The 15769-nt window shown below is 28.9% G+C and overlaps 1 protein-coding gene across 16 annotated transcripts in view; it reads right to left on the bottom strand.

Annotated features, from left to right (window-relative positions):
• The window catches only part of LOC107438973 (NAD kinase), a 68266-nt gene that overhangs the window by 15173 nt on the left and 37324 nt on the right, over positions 1 to 15769 (bottom strand). For 12 of the 16 annotated variants that reach the window (XR_006225589.3, XR_011636818.2, XR_015435938.1 and 9 more), the window contains 3 exons: positions 7185 to 7268; positions 2682 to 2811; positions 1091 to 1199 (listed from right to left, as the gene is read on the bottom strand). Coding sequence is in view for 10 of the 16 variants with exons in the window: in XM_043046096.3 (XP_042902030.2) it covers positions 1091 to 1199; positions 2682 to 2811; positions 7185 to 7268 (323 nt within the window). In the remaining 6 variants the exon portion in view is untranslated. Of the gene's footprint in view, positions 1 to 1090; positions 1200 to 2681; positions 2812 to 7184; positions 7269 to 8948; positions 9391 to 14837; positions 14970 to 15769 lie in introns of those variants that run through there. The other 4 variants (XR_011636819.2, XR_011636817.2, XM_071180996.2 and 1 more) reach the window with 4 other exon arrangements.

Consider the following 15769-nt stretch of genomic DNA (forward strand, 5'->3'; position numbering starts at 1 on the left):
AAACTTTGAAACGCCCTTCTGAACAAGCTATTAGAACCATAATTCTCTATGGCGGCTACCCCCTATGTTGTTGGAGTGATTAATCTGAATCCATCGAAAAAACGGCATGTTTATTCAGAGAAAGTACGTTTTTGTGTCTGATTTCCAAATTTAATTATCGCCTGTACTTATTAATTAGCATATTTCAGGTCACCCTCTCGGATCATTAAGATTTAGTTTCAAAACGTGATCATTCGATCAAAAGTTATCCGGGGTAGTCCGTTTTTTATTTTGTGCACTGTACATCAGTATAAATTTCTGTGTTTGGCTTCAGTTTCCATGTTTGCAGTCTTAAGTCCTTTATTCCTGTAAAGTAAAGCACTCCCGCAACAGCCCGTTGTAGACGGCGGGTCCCATGGATGTTAAGGTTACACAATTTCGTAACCAACGGCATGATTGTGGCTTGGAAAAGCGCACAGGCCGCCTTTACATCCCAAACAAGCCAGTATCCATCTGTCGGAAGATGGATGGTCTGCAAGCTGCCACGGGGGATCGAATTCCAGTTCCTTACAATGACAGCTCAGTGCCTTAATCACAGACATTGTGACTCCCTTTATTCTTAAATAAAACCAAAATTGGCTGATGATTAGAAAAATAGGCAGATGAAAAACATCGAAAGAACATACATCTCGTTGCATTCTGCCTGGAAAACCATTAAATTATTTTCACCCGATTTCAAAATAAGTTAGAATTTGAGTTAACAAATGGGGCTGCTGGCTGAAACAATGTTTTTTTGATAGGTGTAAGATCATGCTATCTGAAATATTTGAACTGGAGTCTGTAAATTTTGTTCTCAGGCTGCATTATTATTGATAATGACGGTTATTTTGAAAGTATTGTTTTATAGATTTTTCAGTCAGTATCGCCATCTGGAAACAAATATAATAATGATTTGTAAGACTTGGGTAAGAATATTTGATTTCGTAAACAAAACTCGGCAAGCCATACTTTTCTCTTTATTTCTTTATTTAGCTTTTTTAATCGTTGATTCTATTCGGGATATTCTTTATAACAATATTAATATAACATGGATAAAACAGCGTGTGTTTACCTTCTTTAAATGTGCAGAGTTTTTCTTTAATGGGTGTGTATGATGAATTGAGGAGAAGATAGTTTTCATCCAGTACAGATGCCTCTACGAAAACCAGCATGTGTTTTTCCTGCAACAAAATATCAAGTTTGAGAGCTTTCAACTTAAAAATTACATCGTTGCATCGTCCACTTCACTAAAACCAAACGCTGCAATAAAAAAAAAAAAATGGATAGTGAATTTTCCCGAATTTTGACAAAACCGTTTTCTGGAAAATGTTCCGGATGAATATTTTTTTAAATTTGACTACTTTCATTATTTTTAAGTTACAAATTTAATCAGAAGTGTTAGAGTATTGTATCATATCGATTATGCATTATATCGAATAAAAAAGGTGATGTAACATAAAATAAAAAAGGTATCAATGAATAAGTTCTCAATCATTCCCAGAAATCAAATTTCGGAAATTCTGTATGACAAACAAGAGTACTAGCACCCGTGCCGTTCTTTCAAGCAGTGCGAATGATTTTAATATCAAGTAAAAAAAAATTCTGGAAGGTCTGTCATGATGCCATAGGTGATGAAAAGAAATTTACCATGGCTTTCAATTCATAATAATCTAGAGTACTTTTCTAGTATGATTTTCTGTTTAAATTGAACGTTGTTGCTGAGAGGACAGTCCAGCTATCACGAGAACTCCTCCCTACTGAGTTTGTTTACTGGTTTGAAAACAAGAGCAAAACCATTTTTAATGTACACTATATATTTTACTTACGTTTTAATTTTCTTTGACTTTATCCACTTTTTAATTTTTTTCACATGCCTTTCTTTTCGAAGTAACGAGGCGGTCTCTATTTAGATAACGAATTTTTATAAAAGTTCTTAAAGATAGAAAAAACGTATTGCTGTTTTATATTAACTGTGTCATTTCGGAATCCATTCTTTACATAGTTGTTCATTTACTTTAGGGAACACGCAGAAAATTATATTTTTTTCCTTTTGTTCTTCTATCAGAATTTTTGCAAGTTGCAATCGCGCAAGCTGGCATTTTGTTAATAGTTTTAAAATTTTGTAAATTCACGGCAAAACTGAAGAAAGTCATTATATAAAATAACCAATGTCTTAGAATATGTCACAAAGAGAAATGCTACAATATTAGTTAGAACTAGTAAGGCCGAACGCTCTGTTCTTGAAGTAAAAGTGCGAGCTTTGCGCCCAAGTGACGTCACTAGAGAAAATCGGAGGATTGGCACGACGAGAGTTTCTTCAAAGGAGTGAACCAGCCCATTCTTTTTAGCCCTGGGCTTTAGCATAATTTGGTATATGCCCTACTGTTAATCAAACAAATACCTCAGATTTTACGTTTTGTCAAAAGGCAAGCGACTTCGTGAAGAAATAATTAGAAAGAATAACGAAATAGAGAGATCAAGAATAGTTGAATCGCCAAAAGTGGGAGTGAATTAAATTTCTGAGAATGAATATGTTATTAAAAATAGAATAACGCATAACACGTGAGTAACACATGTAACACAAATATGCAGAATACATTGAAAATTTATAATTCAAGGACTCAATATAAGAATTGTAAAAATGTTTGCAACATAGTACTTACGAAAATGAGCCAATTGACGAGATCGATGAATGGCTGAATGACTGCAATATCGTGAACCTTCTTGATCACCAGGACTGTAAGAGGAGGTTTGTTCCATGTCAGTCGTTGACTCGCAGGATCCTGTATTGTCCTAAAAACGGACATTTATTAACTGTTATTTTTTTGGAACATTAATTCAGTGTTATTGACAATGCATCTGAAGAAAATTATTTTTTTACTACACTGTAAAAAAAACTCGGTAAATCTTTAACCAGTATTTGGTGCAAAGTTTCTTATCATCCCAAAGTTTAATTAAGTAGAAGATCATTTCATTTTAGTTACACCATATAAATTGTAAAGTATCATCGAGAAATACTCCCATGGTGCAACTGACTGCACCGAAATTTGGTAAAAGACATAAAACTTTGACCGTGACTGTAAATTGAACGATATTTGTTTACGACGCAGTATTTTCATCGCAACTCGGTCTCGGTGTATCGAGACGACTAATGCATGTTTTCAAGTATCAACTTATTTAGGTAGGGTCGGGATATCCAGGTCGGTCGGGCGCTGGGCCCCCATCCGAGAGTTCGTGGGTTCGAACCCCGCCGGCCGAAGACGTTAAGTGACTGACTCACGTTAAATCTGTCGAGTCGCATAAGTCCTTCATGTTCCCATAACAAATTAATACCTCTGGGGGTACTGGATTGGTGATCGATCGTTCTCTGATTTAGGTCAAAATTACGATCTGTGGATGTATGAATGGGTCCGCCCTATAAACGGGGGCGACGTATGGTGTGGCAGAAGTCGAATTCTTGGCCATAGATGGCGCCACTGAAAAACAAGAAACGCACACTCTGCCTTAAATTTGCTAGGGTTCACCAAGCAAGCTTGCCCGTGTGTCAAGTAGCATTGGAAACAACAGCAACAACTTATTTAGGTTCGTAAATTTTTTATTTGCATTAATTACAGTTCATTTCTTTTATGCTATTTGGTTGGCTGTACAAAATGGTTAGGGGTATGTCATAAAATAACCTACTTCCGGTAAATAGTTTTGTTACGGTAAACAGCAAACTTGGCTTGCATTTGAGCGCTTTAAAAATACCTAATAATGGTGAAACTTTCCTCTGCTTTTGTAAAAGAAAAAAAGAATAAAAAACTGTGTTTTGTTTCTTCAAAACACCTACTTTTGGTGGAACCTTCAACTGATATTTGGAGCTAGTGAAAATATCAAAATATGGTAAAATTGAGCTCCATTTCATGTCGCCAGCAAATCAATACCGATTTTTGGTGTCACGTGGCTCGGAATTTTTAACAGTGTAAATGTAAATGAAACTTAAATAATTCTTTTATATTTTATTAAATCCTAAAGTATACAACCTGAGTAGTTTTTGAGTTTTGTTTCCATGTTGTTTGGTCTTTTTTTTTATATATAACAAGTCTTGAACAACTGACTGAATTATTAGCTACTAAAGTTCCTACATATAATGTATTTAATGATAATCGGGTAACAGACACGACTTGTTAAAGATGTTCATAGTAATTTTGTATCCAATCTAGAAAAACAAAGGAAATCCTGCATATTTCCATATAGTCATGGAATACGAATAGATTCACTTTCGTCAAGGAAATTTTTTTTTTTTTTGGGGGGGGGGGGTAAAAATAGCCCGAATAACCTTTACCAAATCTTTATATAATGCCCATATAATCTTTGTTTCTTTTAAAAAAAGAATTTGACAACATATTAATTAAAGTAATACCTTATCAAATTTTAATTGTTAATTTTTATTGGACTCTTATATTTAAATTACACACAAATTAAATTATTTTCTCCCGTTTTTCATTCACGCAGGTCTTCTCTCTATTATCTTAAAACCCGTTATCCTTTTTGACAAGATATTAAAAAAGAATTTCACAACATATTAATTAAAGTAATACCTTATCAAATTTTAATTGTTAATTTTTATTGGACTCTTATATTTAAATTACACACAAATTAAATTATTTTCTCCCGTTTTTCATTCACGCAGGTCTTCTCTCTATTATCTTAAAACCCGTTATCCTCTTTGACAAGATATTAAAAAAGAATTTGACAACATATTAATTAAAGTAATACCTTATCAAATTTTAATTGTTAATTTTTATTGAACTCTTATATTTAAATTACACACAAATTAAATTATTTTCTCCCGTTTTTCATTCACGCAGGTCTTCTCTCTATTATCTTAAAACCCGTTATCCTCTTTGACAAGATATTAAAAAAGAATTTGACAACATATTAATTAAAGTAATACCTTATCAAATTTTAATTGTTAATTTTTATTGGACTCTTATACTTAAATTTCACACAAATTAAATTATTTTCTCCCGTTTTTCATTCACGCAGGTCTTCTCTCTATTATCTTAAAACCTGTTATCCTTTTTGACAAGATATTAAAAAAGAAATTCACAACATATTAATTAAAGTAATATCTTACCAATTTTTAATTTTTATTGGACTCTTATATTTAAATTACACACAAATTAAATTATTTTCTCCCGTTTTTCATTCACGCAGGTCTTCTCTCTATTATCTCAAAACTCATTATCCTTTTTGACAACATTATGATCTTTTAAGGGACACGTCAAAATACAAGAGCACGACTGCATAATTCAATAAATTAAGAAAATAAATGTCTGAAAATTGTATAAACTTATTTTTTTTTATTAACTGTCGACAATTTTTCTTACAGGTTTTATACAAATTTCTGACAGTGAAAAGGATCTTGTTTGTTCAAACTAAGTAAGACTCTATTTTAATTCTTGAAGAAGAAAAAACATTTCAGTTTCCCAATTACCTTATTTTCAAAATAAAAAAAAAATTAAGAAAAAATAATTGAATCTGATAAAAAGCGCTCTTAAAAAGTGTAGCGTCATAAAAACAACGTCGATAAAAACAAAAGTTTTTATCGATAAAAAAAAAAGAAAGAAAAGGCTATATAGAAGAAAACACGAAAATCATTCTTAATTATTAAATGAAAAATTTAAAGCTCAAAATCTCAATTTGACTTTTTCCTACTGCCATATTTTTTTTTTAAAAAAAAGTGAGGATTCAAGAATAAAATTTACTAGAAACGCTCTTTAAAAAATGCTGTGTCATAATAAAAACGTCGATAAAAAGTAAAATTAATAAACAAAGCAAAAAAGAATTGTTCTTAGTTCTTAAAACGTAACTTTAGCGTTGAAAATCACAGATTTCTATGAACAGGAAAAAAGTTACAATAAAAGAATTAAGTCTTATTAGAAATGCAGCTTTAAAAACATATGCCGCCCTATAATAAATACAGAAAATTAGCAGCAACAAAAAATAAGGAAAGAAAGAAAACAAAACGAGAAAAACGTTCTTAATTCTAAAAATAGAATGTCTCTAGAAAAACAAATAATTGCAAGCACATAATAACATAAATTTGCAAGTACATGAATTTTAGAACTCAACAAATATGCGTAAATGTGTAATCGTCTAATAATGTATAATTGAAAATACTACTTTATATTATTCTTTACTAAATCTATTCAAATTCAAAGAAAAAAAACTTCACCGAATACTTGCCTGATCAATCGATCAACCGAGTATTCGGCAAAAAGACCAAATAGGCCGAATACCGAATGTTCGTTATATCTCTTTTTCTATTTTAAATCAGGGGCGCAGGGGGAGCACGTGTACCTCCATAGGTTTTTTGATTAAATCCCCTTTTTCGTCAATTAGGAGCATTTTTTTAATTGTGAATTTTTATTTATTTATCGTAAAATTACCTTTGTTTAGATAAAAACTAATAATTTTTAATTATTACACAAGAACAAAAAGTGCAAAACTTGCTGATTTTTTTAGAAATATTTTTAAATGCAAAGTAGCGTGCTAAGTTAACTACCCCTGTATCGTCTTCACCTGTTTTAAATAATTCCAATATTCGAGTACCTAACTGGAAAAAAAAAACAATCAACTTCCTTTATAAATTTAACACTAAAAATCTCACACGTAGCCAACTTACGCAAGTCTTGAGTAAAAATGAAAGATCTCATAATAGTTTTTCATAAATATGTCATAAATACTTTATTAAGCATTAAATGAAGTTGCAAATTAAAATTAAATGGAGAAAATATTACTTTAAGCGATTCAAGACTGGCGAATGGAAAAAGAAACATTCCATGGCCATTTCTATTTTATATGTACTAAAAAGTACGTGCGCATACAAATACGAGAGAACCGTATTCAGATCATGTTCGTGTAATCTTGGGCAGCTGGAGTCAGAAAGGCTCGTTTAGTATGTAATCAAGTGGGATAAGAAAAGAGAATCACGTGATCACATATAAGTGATTATCCTCTTGACGGAGTTAAACTACAGCAATTTGAAGAACTTTGAACTTCAACAGTGTTTTCAAAAAACAACTAGTATGAAATGCTGAAACTGTTATTGTTTCTTCAATGACAAATTAATTCATTTAAGATGAAAATAAATAATTTTGATAAACAAATAAACAACTTACATTACCATAGCAGAGTTTTTCATTATCCGGCCACAGGGTCCGAACTGACAAATAGGACTGGGTGCATTTAAAGACCGTGTTCGCCTGCAAATAAAGAAGTAAATTGTCTTAGACCTTAAAATAGAAATATTAAGAGTTTATGTATAATGATAGTTAATAATGAAATATTATTTTGCATAAAAAAAAGCAATGACAAATTTCTACACTACTGAGAAACAGCGTCCAATGTAATATGCAACATTTAGTACAATACTATTACTTAAAAAATAATAATGCAAGTTTTTTTTCCACTTTGTGCACTACTACAAAGCGATTGTCTATGTAAAAATATTACTGGATTTGCCCTTGTTAGTCGGAATTTTTAATAACAATTATGAAATTAAAAAAAAAGGTAGGAAATTTTTGACCAATTTTATGGCCCAAAAATATTTATTATTCGAGTCAAATAGATTTTTTTTCATGACCAAAATACGAGGAAATACACTATAAAAACATTCTACAATATGCAAAAAAGGTGAAAAATTCAAATTTAGCGTTTTTATGCAATATATAAAAATAAATAAATTTAAGTTACTTCTGCTTAATTAATTGAATTCTTTTTAAAATAGCTTTAATGAATCTACTTTATTCTAATTAAAAATCATATTTCATTCCATTATTTAAAGCATGAATTTTTAATGAGGGTGTTCCTCTCTTGTTTTCGTTACACTTTATTTTGCATGTCTTTTTTACAACGTTTAATAAAATGAAAAATATTTTTACACCTTTTTTACATCAACGAAACAAGTCTTTCAAACATTTGTGCTGTGAATTGCTTTAACTAATTAAAATAACAGTTAAAAATATATCCAAAACCATTCCAAAAGTATCTACCTAATGCCAGCGTGATAAAATATTTTTGGAATAATAAAAATAACTTCTTCAATCATAATTTGATTACGCAAAATGACAATTTGCATGATGATTTGATTTGATTACGCAATTGATTACTCAAATGAAATTAGCGCCATCTTTCCTTTTCCGTGGCTTATTTTATTTTCTCAGTCTGAAATTCACCTTTGTACTAAATTTTCATGCATTTTAAAATGATGAGTGCTATTTTTGCCCTTTCACACATTAAAAAAAACACATTAAATTTATTTGCATAAACATTTCTGGATGAATATATACATATGCATTCAAACAATAAAATTGGATTTTTAATATGTGGAAATATCAACAACATTGTGTCATTGAAAATTGAATGTTTGATTTACAATAAATAACTAATATTATTCTTTCTTGGTTGCCGTTAAAAAAATGACCAATGTACCTGCGATTGTATATTGGGTACCCATTACCACAATTAATAAAGCATCACTGGCAAAAATAATAGATTTACGTTTTTTTCTAGACCCCCCCCCAAAAAAAACAGAATTGTAACATATCATTTTAAAAAGCTCATATAAATTCACCCTTAAATAAACAATATATATTCATACATTAAATATTTTGTCATGATTTTATCAATAATCAATTTTCATTATTTAGTTAGAAGTAATACTTTACATCTGATAAAACAATTTCTCATAATTAAAATAGCACTTGAATTTTTTTTATAAATTTAATCAAGCATGATATAAAAATAAAAACATTTACTTCATGACAATTGCAAATGAGCAATAATTTATAGATATTTTTTAAATTCCTCGAGTTCATACGTTTAAATATTTTTTAAAAAAATTTACGAAGCATAAATTAATGTGAAATTCAATTAAATCTCACCCTGGGTCATCAGAATGCAGTGGACAGTGTCCATTAGCGATCGACGATATTAAATGCATGCATCCATTGGAATGAGAGGAAACATTTATGTTGTTGGCTAACATTTTGGGAGAATATCAGGTGTTAATAGAACATAGAATTTGGGAAACAATCCTCTAACAGTGACATACAGATTCAGAATTGTGTTCCATTAACGCAATGAGGCATGTCAAGGAATGATGCAAGTTTCTAACGTGTGGGTTCTCGCCAAAAAGGAATTTGGTTTCGTCTCGCTGAGTTTTAAAGCGGTTGAACAGGGCGCTTCACAAAAAATTCGCCAAAATAAAATTCTCGCAAAACCTGAATCGTTTCAGTAACAGTGCTGGCTAGAATGGAATATATATCACAAATCGTGATAAAAATAAAATAGTTTTATTGTTTTCATTTGAACGCAGAGATTATTAAAGAATTTGAAGAAGAAAAGGGAAAAAAAAAGAAGAACTAAGAAGGTTACAATAAGGAAGTTTGCTCAGAAAGAAGGAAAATAGCTTAATTTTTCAAATGGCATTGAAATTTTTTCTTATCAAATCTGTAATTTGCCGGAGGTTTTCAGTAGCTAAATTAGTTAATATTAGCGTGAGAAACGAAACGTCATCATAACTTTGTATCTAATGTTCAGACTATCACGTTATCACAAAACGCTTTGAGGGGAAAATTTTAATTAAGCTAATTAATTCGTGAAGACGATATTTTTAATCATGAAATCAAACAGAAATGAAACTTTTTTTTAATGAAACAAAATTTTTTTTGACAGATTTGTATTCTTGCCCATCAAAATATGGGGAAAAGGTAGCTGCAAAGATCTTTGTTTTTTAAAATTGCATACTTTAAAAAAATTTACATACTTTTATAAACCTTATAGCACTGAAATTTTTTCTTATCAAATCCGTAATTTGCCGGAGGTTTTTAGTTAATATTATGTAGCTAAATTAGGTAATATTAGAGAGCAAAATAAAGAAACGAAGCGTCATAACTTTTTATCAAATGTCCAGGCTATCGCGTTAACACAAAAAATTTTAAAGCGAAAATTTTAGATAGGCTTATTAATTCACAAAGAAGATATTTTTTGTCATGAAAACAAGCACAATATAAATATTTTTTTAATGAAACAAACTTTTTTTCGACAGATTTGTATTCTTGCCCTTCAAAATATAGGGAAGGATTAGCCGCAAAAAATTTTGTTTTTTAAAATAACATAGTTTTAAAAATATATAAAAGTTTAATATACCTTAAAATTTCAATTTTTTTTTCTCAAAAATTAATAAATTAAAAAAAAATAATTCAAAAAAAAATATGTAAAATTATTTTTTGCATGAAATCATCTTTGAATAAACAATTATTATATTGGCTGAAGTGCTTGATTCGCTTAAATGTCAAAAAAATCGGTCGAATAGTTCTCGAGAAATCAGATTTCGGATATATGAGTTCTTAAAATTCAATAACTCCGAAACTATTGGATTGTTTTCGTTCAAATCATATTTTTTGTCTTTTCAAATTACGTGTTTTAAAATGAAGCAAAAATTCATATACCATAGAATTCAAAATTTTATCGATTATAATTAAATAAATTAATGAAAAACTCTAAGTAACTATTAAAAATTATTTTTAGAACGAAATTACACTTAGAATTAACGAATTGTATCGTTGTGTGCGAAAAACTTTCCGATTCACTTGAAAAGCTATCGAAATATGGCGAAAAGTGCAAAATCCTAAACCATTAAAAGTGAATAATTAAATAATGAATAATTAAAAAAATTGAACAAAATTATATAAATGAAATAAAATAAAAACATTAAAAGCATAAATAAATGCGTATGAATGGACATACTATAATTTCGGTTTCATAAACAAGAACCTTCCTCATTGTCTAAACACAAAATCACAGTAGAGAATGTAACAAGACAAATACGAAGTAGTTTAACCAATAAGAGAAAAAACCAGCCTGTAAAAGATTATGAAAGAAAGGGAGTAAAAAATTGGTATAAGTTTTTGGACAGGAACCCTAAGGTGCAAGATGTAGAAAATTAAGGTCGAAAGATCATTAACTAAATTTTTAGAAATTTTCAAGATATGGAATGATTACCAGAAATCAAGGTCAGTAAACGAAGATTGATTTTAACAGAAAAAAACTCAGATGAATGATTAGTTCAATTTTTCTATAAAAAATATATTATTCACTTGATTTCCTGATTCATGTTCTTTAAGTCGAAATTTGAGGTTACGCATGGTTTTTCAAATATATTCACTTCAAATTGCACACTGACAAGAAATTTGATGAATATCCCAGCTGTTAGTCTCAACAAACTTTCTTAGGGAACTTTTCGCTGCATCAAAGACTTTTACTGTTACTTTTTACTTTAGAATGAGATGATAGAATTAAAGATATGTTAATAATAAAACACTAACATGAAAAGCATTTTATTTCAAAGAGTAAATTATTGATAACTTTACAAAAAATTAGATTAGCAAAACTTTGCTTTTATTCTTTTCATCAGTTGAATCTTTATCGTAATAGAAATACCCCTTTTATTTTACTAAATTTTTACTAACTCGATGGTATCTTACAGTCAAAATTTAGACTACTTTTAGACTAGCTAGAGCAGTCAATGTTCTGAAGCTCCGTGCTCCGTCAATACTAAGATCAATCATTTCCCAGGGCCGCTACCAACAGAATTTATCGCCAATCGAAATTTTCCAACCACATTAAGACTAGCTAGAGCTCAATTTTTAACTCAAGCTCTATGCTGGATAACAACACTATTTGCAATCATTTTCCGACAAATAGAATTTAACGCGAAGTTACTACCCAAGGGATTTTAAAGCCTGTCAAACTTCGAAACACTTTCTGACTTACTAGAGTGCTCACATTGTAAGGGTATACCTCTGTGTTTCACAACAATACAAGTTTCAATCACTTCCTGCTAGCTGTAATCAGAATTGATCACAAAATTAATCGATTACTGTTAGAAATTTTGAACACTTTCCATCAAACATGATCAGGCACAAAACTTTTCAGAACCAAAACAAGAATCGTAGGGTATATCACTTTCGTAATACACTTCTAATAATCTATTATACATATCAATCTATTATTATCTTCTATTAACGGCGCTTGATAGCACCCGTTATTCTGAACCATCAGTTATACCAGCCGTAAGCAAAAGGTTAACAGCGCTTGATAGCACCCGGTATTCTGGACCATCAGTTGTACCAGCCGTAAGCAAAAAGTTAATATATATTAATCTATTGTCACCGATAATCAACTTCAAAAGTCTTTCGAAAAAGGATGTGATTTTTAACACCGATAAAAAATTTCGCTTTTTTTTTGTTTCGCTAGAAAAACATAGCTTTTTTTTTAAAAAAAAATCTATATGTTGTTTTATTATCACAAATTTCTATTTTAAACAGAAACAATTTTTAAAAAATCCATATATTGTAGTACTTATTGAATACTTATTTTCAAAAAATATTTGTATGATTAAGTCCAGGAAATAGAATTTAAATTAAGATGAAATAAATACTAACAACGCTTTTATTTTTTAATGATCAACTTCTAAACACTAAATATACTGTGAATATACTGTGAAAAATATACTGTGCATAAACAACACTCATTAAGATTCAGAGTGATATTATGTATCAATACTAGTATAAGAATTTTACATTATGAAAATTTATCAAATCAAAGATTTATCATCATTTTGATAATATATGAGCCGATATCACAGCAAGCAAGCTATTTCCTTGTAAAAATAATTACTTTACATATTAAATAGAACTGTATTCAGCAGTTTTAGTGATTCTAAAAATAATAAGTGTAAAATTCTTCACATAATATAAAAGTTAATTATAATTTTTGGAGAATTAGCTTCAAAATAATTTTATTGTAGAGCAAAGAATCTTGAAATTTATCATTAAAGAAAAATTTAATATAACAGCTTAAGTTTATTTCATAGAATATTGAGCGACCAAATCCAGATTTTTATTTTCAATTTAAACTCAAAATAACAAATGGTACAACAATGTAAATGATAAAATTCATAAATTATTTATATAAAATTTAATACGATTCTTTCGAACTTTAGAATAAATTAGCATTAAAAAAACTAGTTTACAATTCTATAAAAAAAAAACTACGAAAATAAGTTAAGTGTTTAATTTAAAAAACCTACAAGATTAATACAAACAAAGGAAGAAACTGATAAAAAATATTTAAAATCTCAGTATCAAAGAAAAAAAATACAAAAAAAAATAATAATAAATCTAATGCATAAATATGACCGGTGAGAAATCAGCATAATTAATTAAAAATAGCAAATAAGCATTGAAATTCTGCAGGCTTCGTTTTTCTTTTCCCAGCCAAGAGACACAAAACTACGCCAAAGTATAGCTAATTGTTGATCAGATTAAACTCGTTAAATGTAAAAATATAACTTTATTTTTAACTTGTTAGCGAAATTTTCGACTAGAAACAATTTCTAGCATGAAAACTTTTTATCAAAAAAAGAAAGATTAACAATTATTTCAGCGTGTAATAACATAAATAACTTGATAAAAGTGATAAGTAGAGCTATCATAGCTTTTAAAATCTAATTATTTTAGAAAAAAGGGTTTTTTTCAACATTATATTTGCTCAAGATAGACATTTTGAATTGTTAAAATTAGTTTTAAGGACAATAAAAAGTACACATATCTATTATTTTGAGACTCAGTCAGATGAAAATTGCTTGTTCATCATTGCTAAGTCTACGGGGAAATGATTGTTTCGTTTTACTCCTGTAAATTCTAGCACTCGACAAATTCAGGGAATATTACCCATGCGAAGTAACTCTCCAACAAAGTTAGATATTAGGGACTCTAGTAAAAGCAAAGAATTAATGTTCTATTATTACTTTCTAAAAAAGGATTACAGCGTTTTATACAAATCGTCTATAAAAGTTATTTTACTTATTAGTACAATGTAAGCAAATAAGCGAATAAAAAAAATTATGGATGAAGCTGCGATGCAATTTAACATATTCTATAGTTAATTGTTAAATTATCCAAACCAACTTATTATACAATTTATGTTAACTAAATTTTTCTGTCATATACTTTTGACAGACATGTATTTTGACATTTTTATATCTTCATTATCATGTGGTGAATTTTCATTTTGTTTTTTTATACAATGCCATTCTAAAACTGTAAAACACTTCATTATAATAATAAAACATTTTTTATATATTGATAAAAATAGTTTTTTTTCATGATGCTACATTACTTAAATCTACACTTTATAAGTGAATTTTCGTTACTTTCTTCCCTCACAATTTATCGTTTACGCAAAACAGAAGCATTTAATTAATTAACGCTCAGATACTAATTACACACTAATAAAATATTCAGTTTTTTTAAAAAAATATTGACAAAAATGCTTGTCTTGTATTACTTAATTAGTTGAATCCATTTTATATTAGCGATTTTTTGTCACGTTATGTCACCATTAACATAGTGCAAAACCATTAAAAATTATTTTTTATTCATGCTTGATTCTAATCACAATAATAAAATATTCAGCATATTAAATATTGATTAAAATATTTGTTTCACATTGCTCAATTAGTTGAATTTATTAATATTCACTCATTTTTTGACACATTTATTATCATTTACGTAGTGCAGAAACATTGACATTCATTTTGCACTCATGTTTCGATGTTAACAATATGTTCCATTTCTTAAATATTGATTTAAAAAAATTTCATTTTCTCATATTGCTTGATTAGTTGAACCTATACTATATTAGTGCATCCATTGATACATTACATTATCGTTTACGTAGTGCAGAAATATTTAAATTATACTCACTTTTAACGAAGGTTACTATTTCTATCAAATAAATCCGTTAACATTGTTAACAGATATAATAATTTAATCACATTCGCATTTTGTATTTTGTTATGCTTTTCATAGCTTCCGATGTTAAGAATTGAAAATCATTAAGAGTTTCAAATAAACATTGCACAGCCCGAATCGTTACGTCACAAATATTTTTTTTTCCTTCTACTGTCAATGAAGGTGCCGGAAAAGTCACTGAAAACCAAGGTAAACTTTTTTCATACAGTTAGTTTTTTTGGTTATGAAAATATAAGTATAAAGAGTTTTCTCTTATTCATCTATTGAAAATGTAAGTTTGGCCAAAAAAGAATCGCAAAAATTTCGCCAAATGTGCTATAGATAAAAAAATCACATTTAAGATACCTATAAAAATATTAATTTCAAACGATTCCTCGTTATAGTTCTAATTCAATTAATAAATGGTATTATTAAAAAAGCTGCTAAAATGCAGAACTGCGCAGAAACTTTGAATATATAAGTGTAAAGAGTTTTCTCTTATTCATCTATTGAAAAAGTTTGGGCAAAAAGGAATCGCTAAAATTTCGCCAAATGCGCAATGGATAAAAAATCACATTTAAGATACCTATAAAAATATTAATTTCAAACGATTTCTGGTTATAGTTCGAATTCAATTAATAAATTGTATAAAAAAAGCTGCTTAAATGCAGAACTGTGCAGAAACTTTGAAAATATAAGTATGAAGAGTTTTCTCGTATTCATCTATTGAAAAATGTAAGTTTTGGCGAAAGAGAATCGAAATAATTTCGCCAAATGAGCTAAAGATAAAAAATCACATTTAAGATACCGATAAAAATTATTAATTTCAAACGATTTCTGGTTATAGTTCTCATTCAATTAATAAATGGTAGTATAAAAAATGCTGCAAAAATGCCCAACTGCGC

The sequence above is a fragment of the Parasteatoda tepidariorum genome, chromosome 8, assembly GCF_982258835.1.
Source record: "Parasteatoda tepidariorum strain Cologne lab strain chromosome 8, Ptep-v5.0, whole genome shotgun sequence".
NCBI lineage: Eukaryota > Metazoa > Arthropoda > Arachnida > Araneae > Theridiidae > Parasteatoda > Parasteatoda tepidariorum.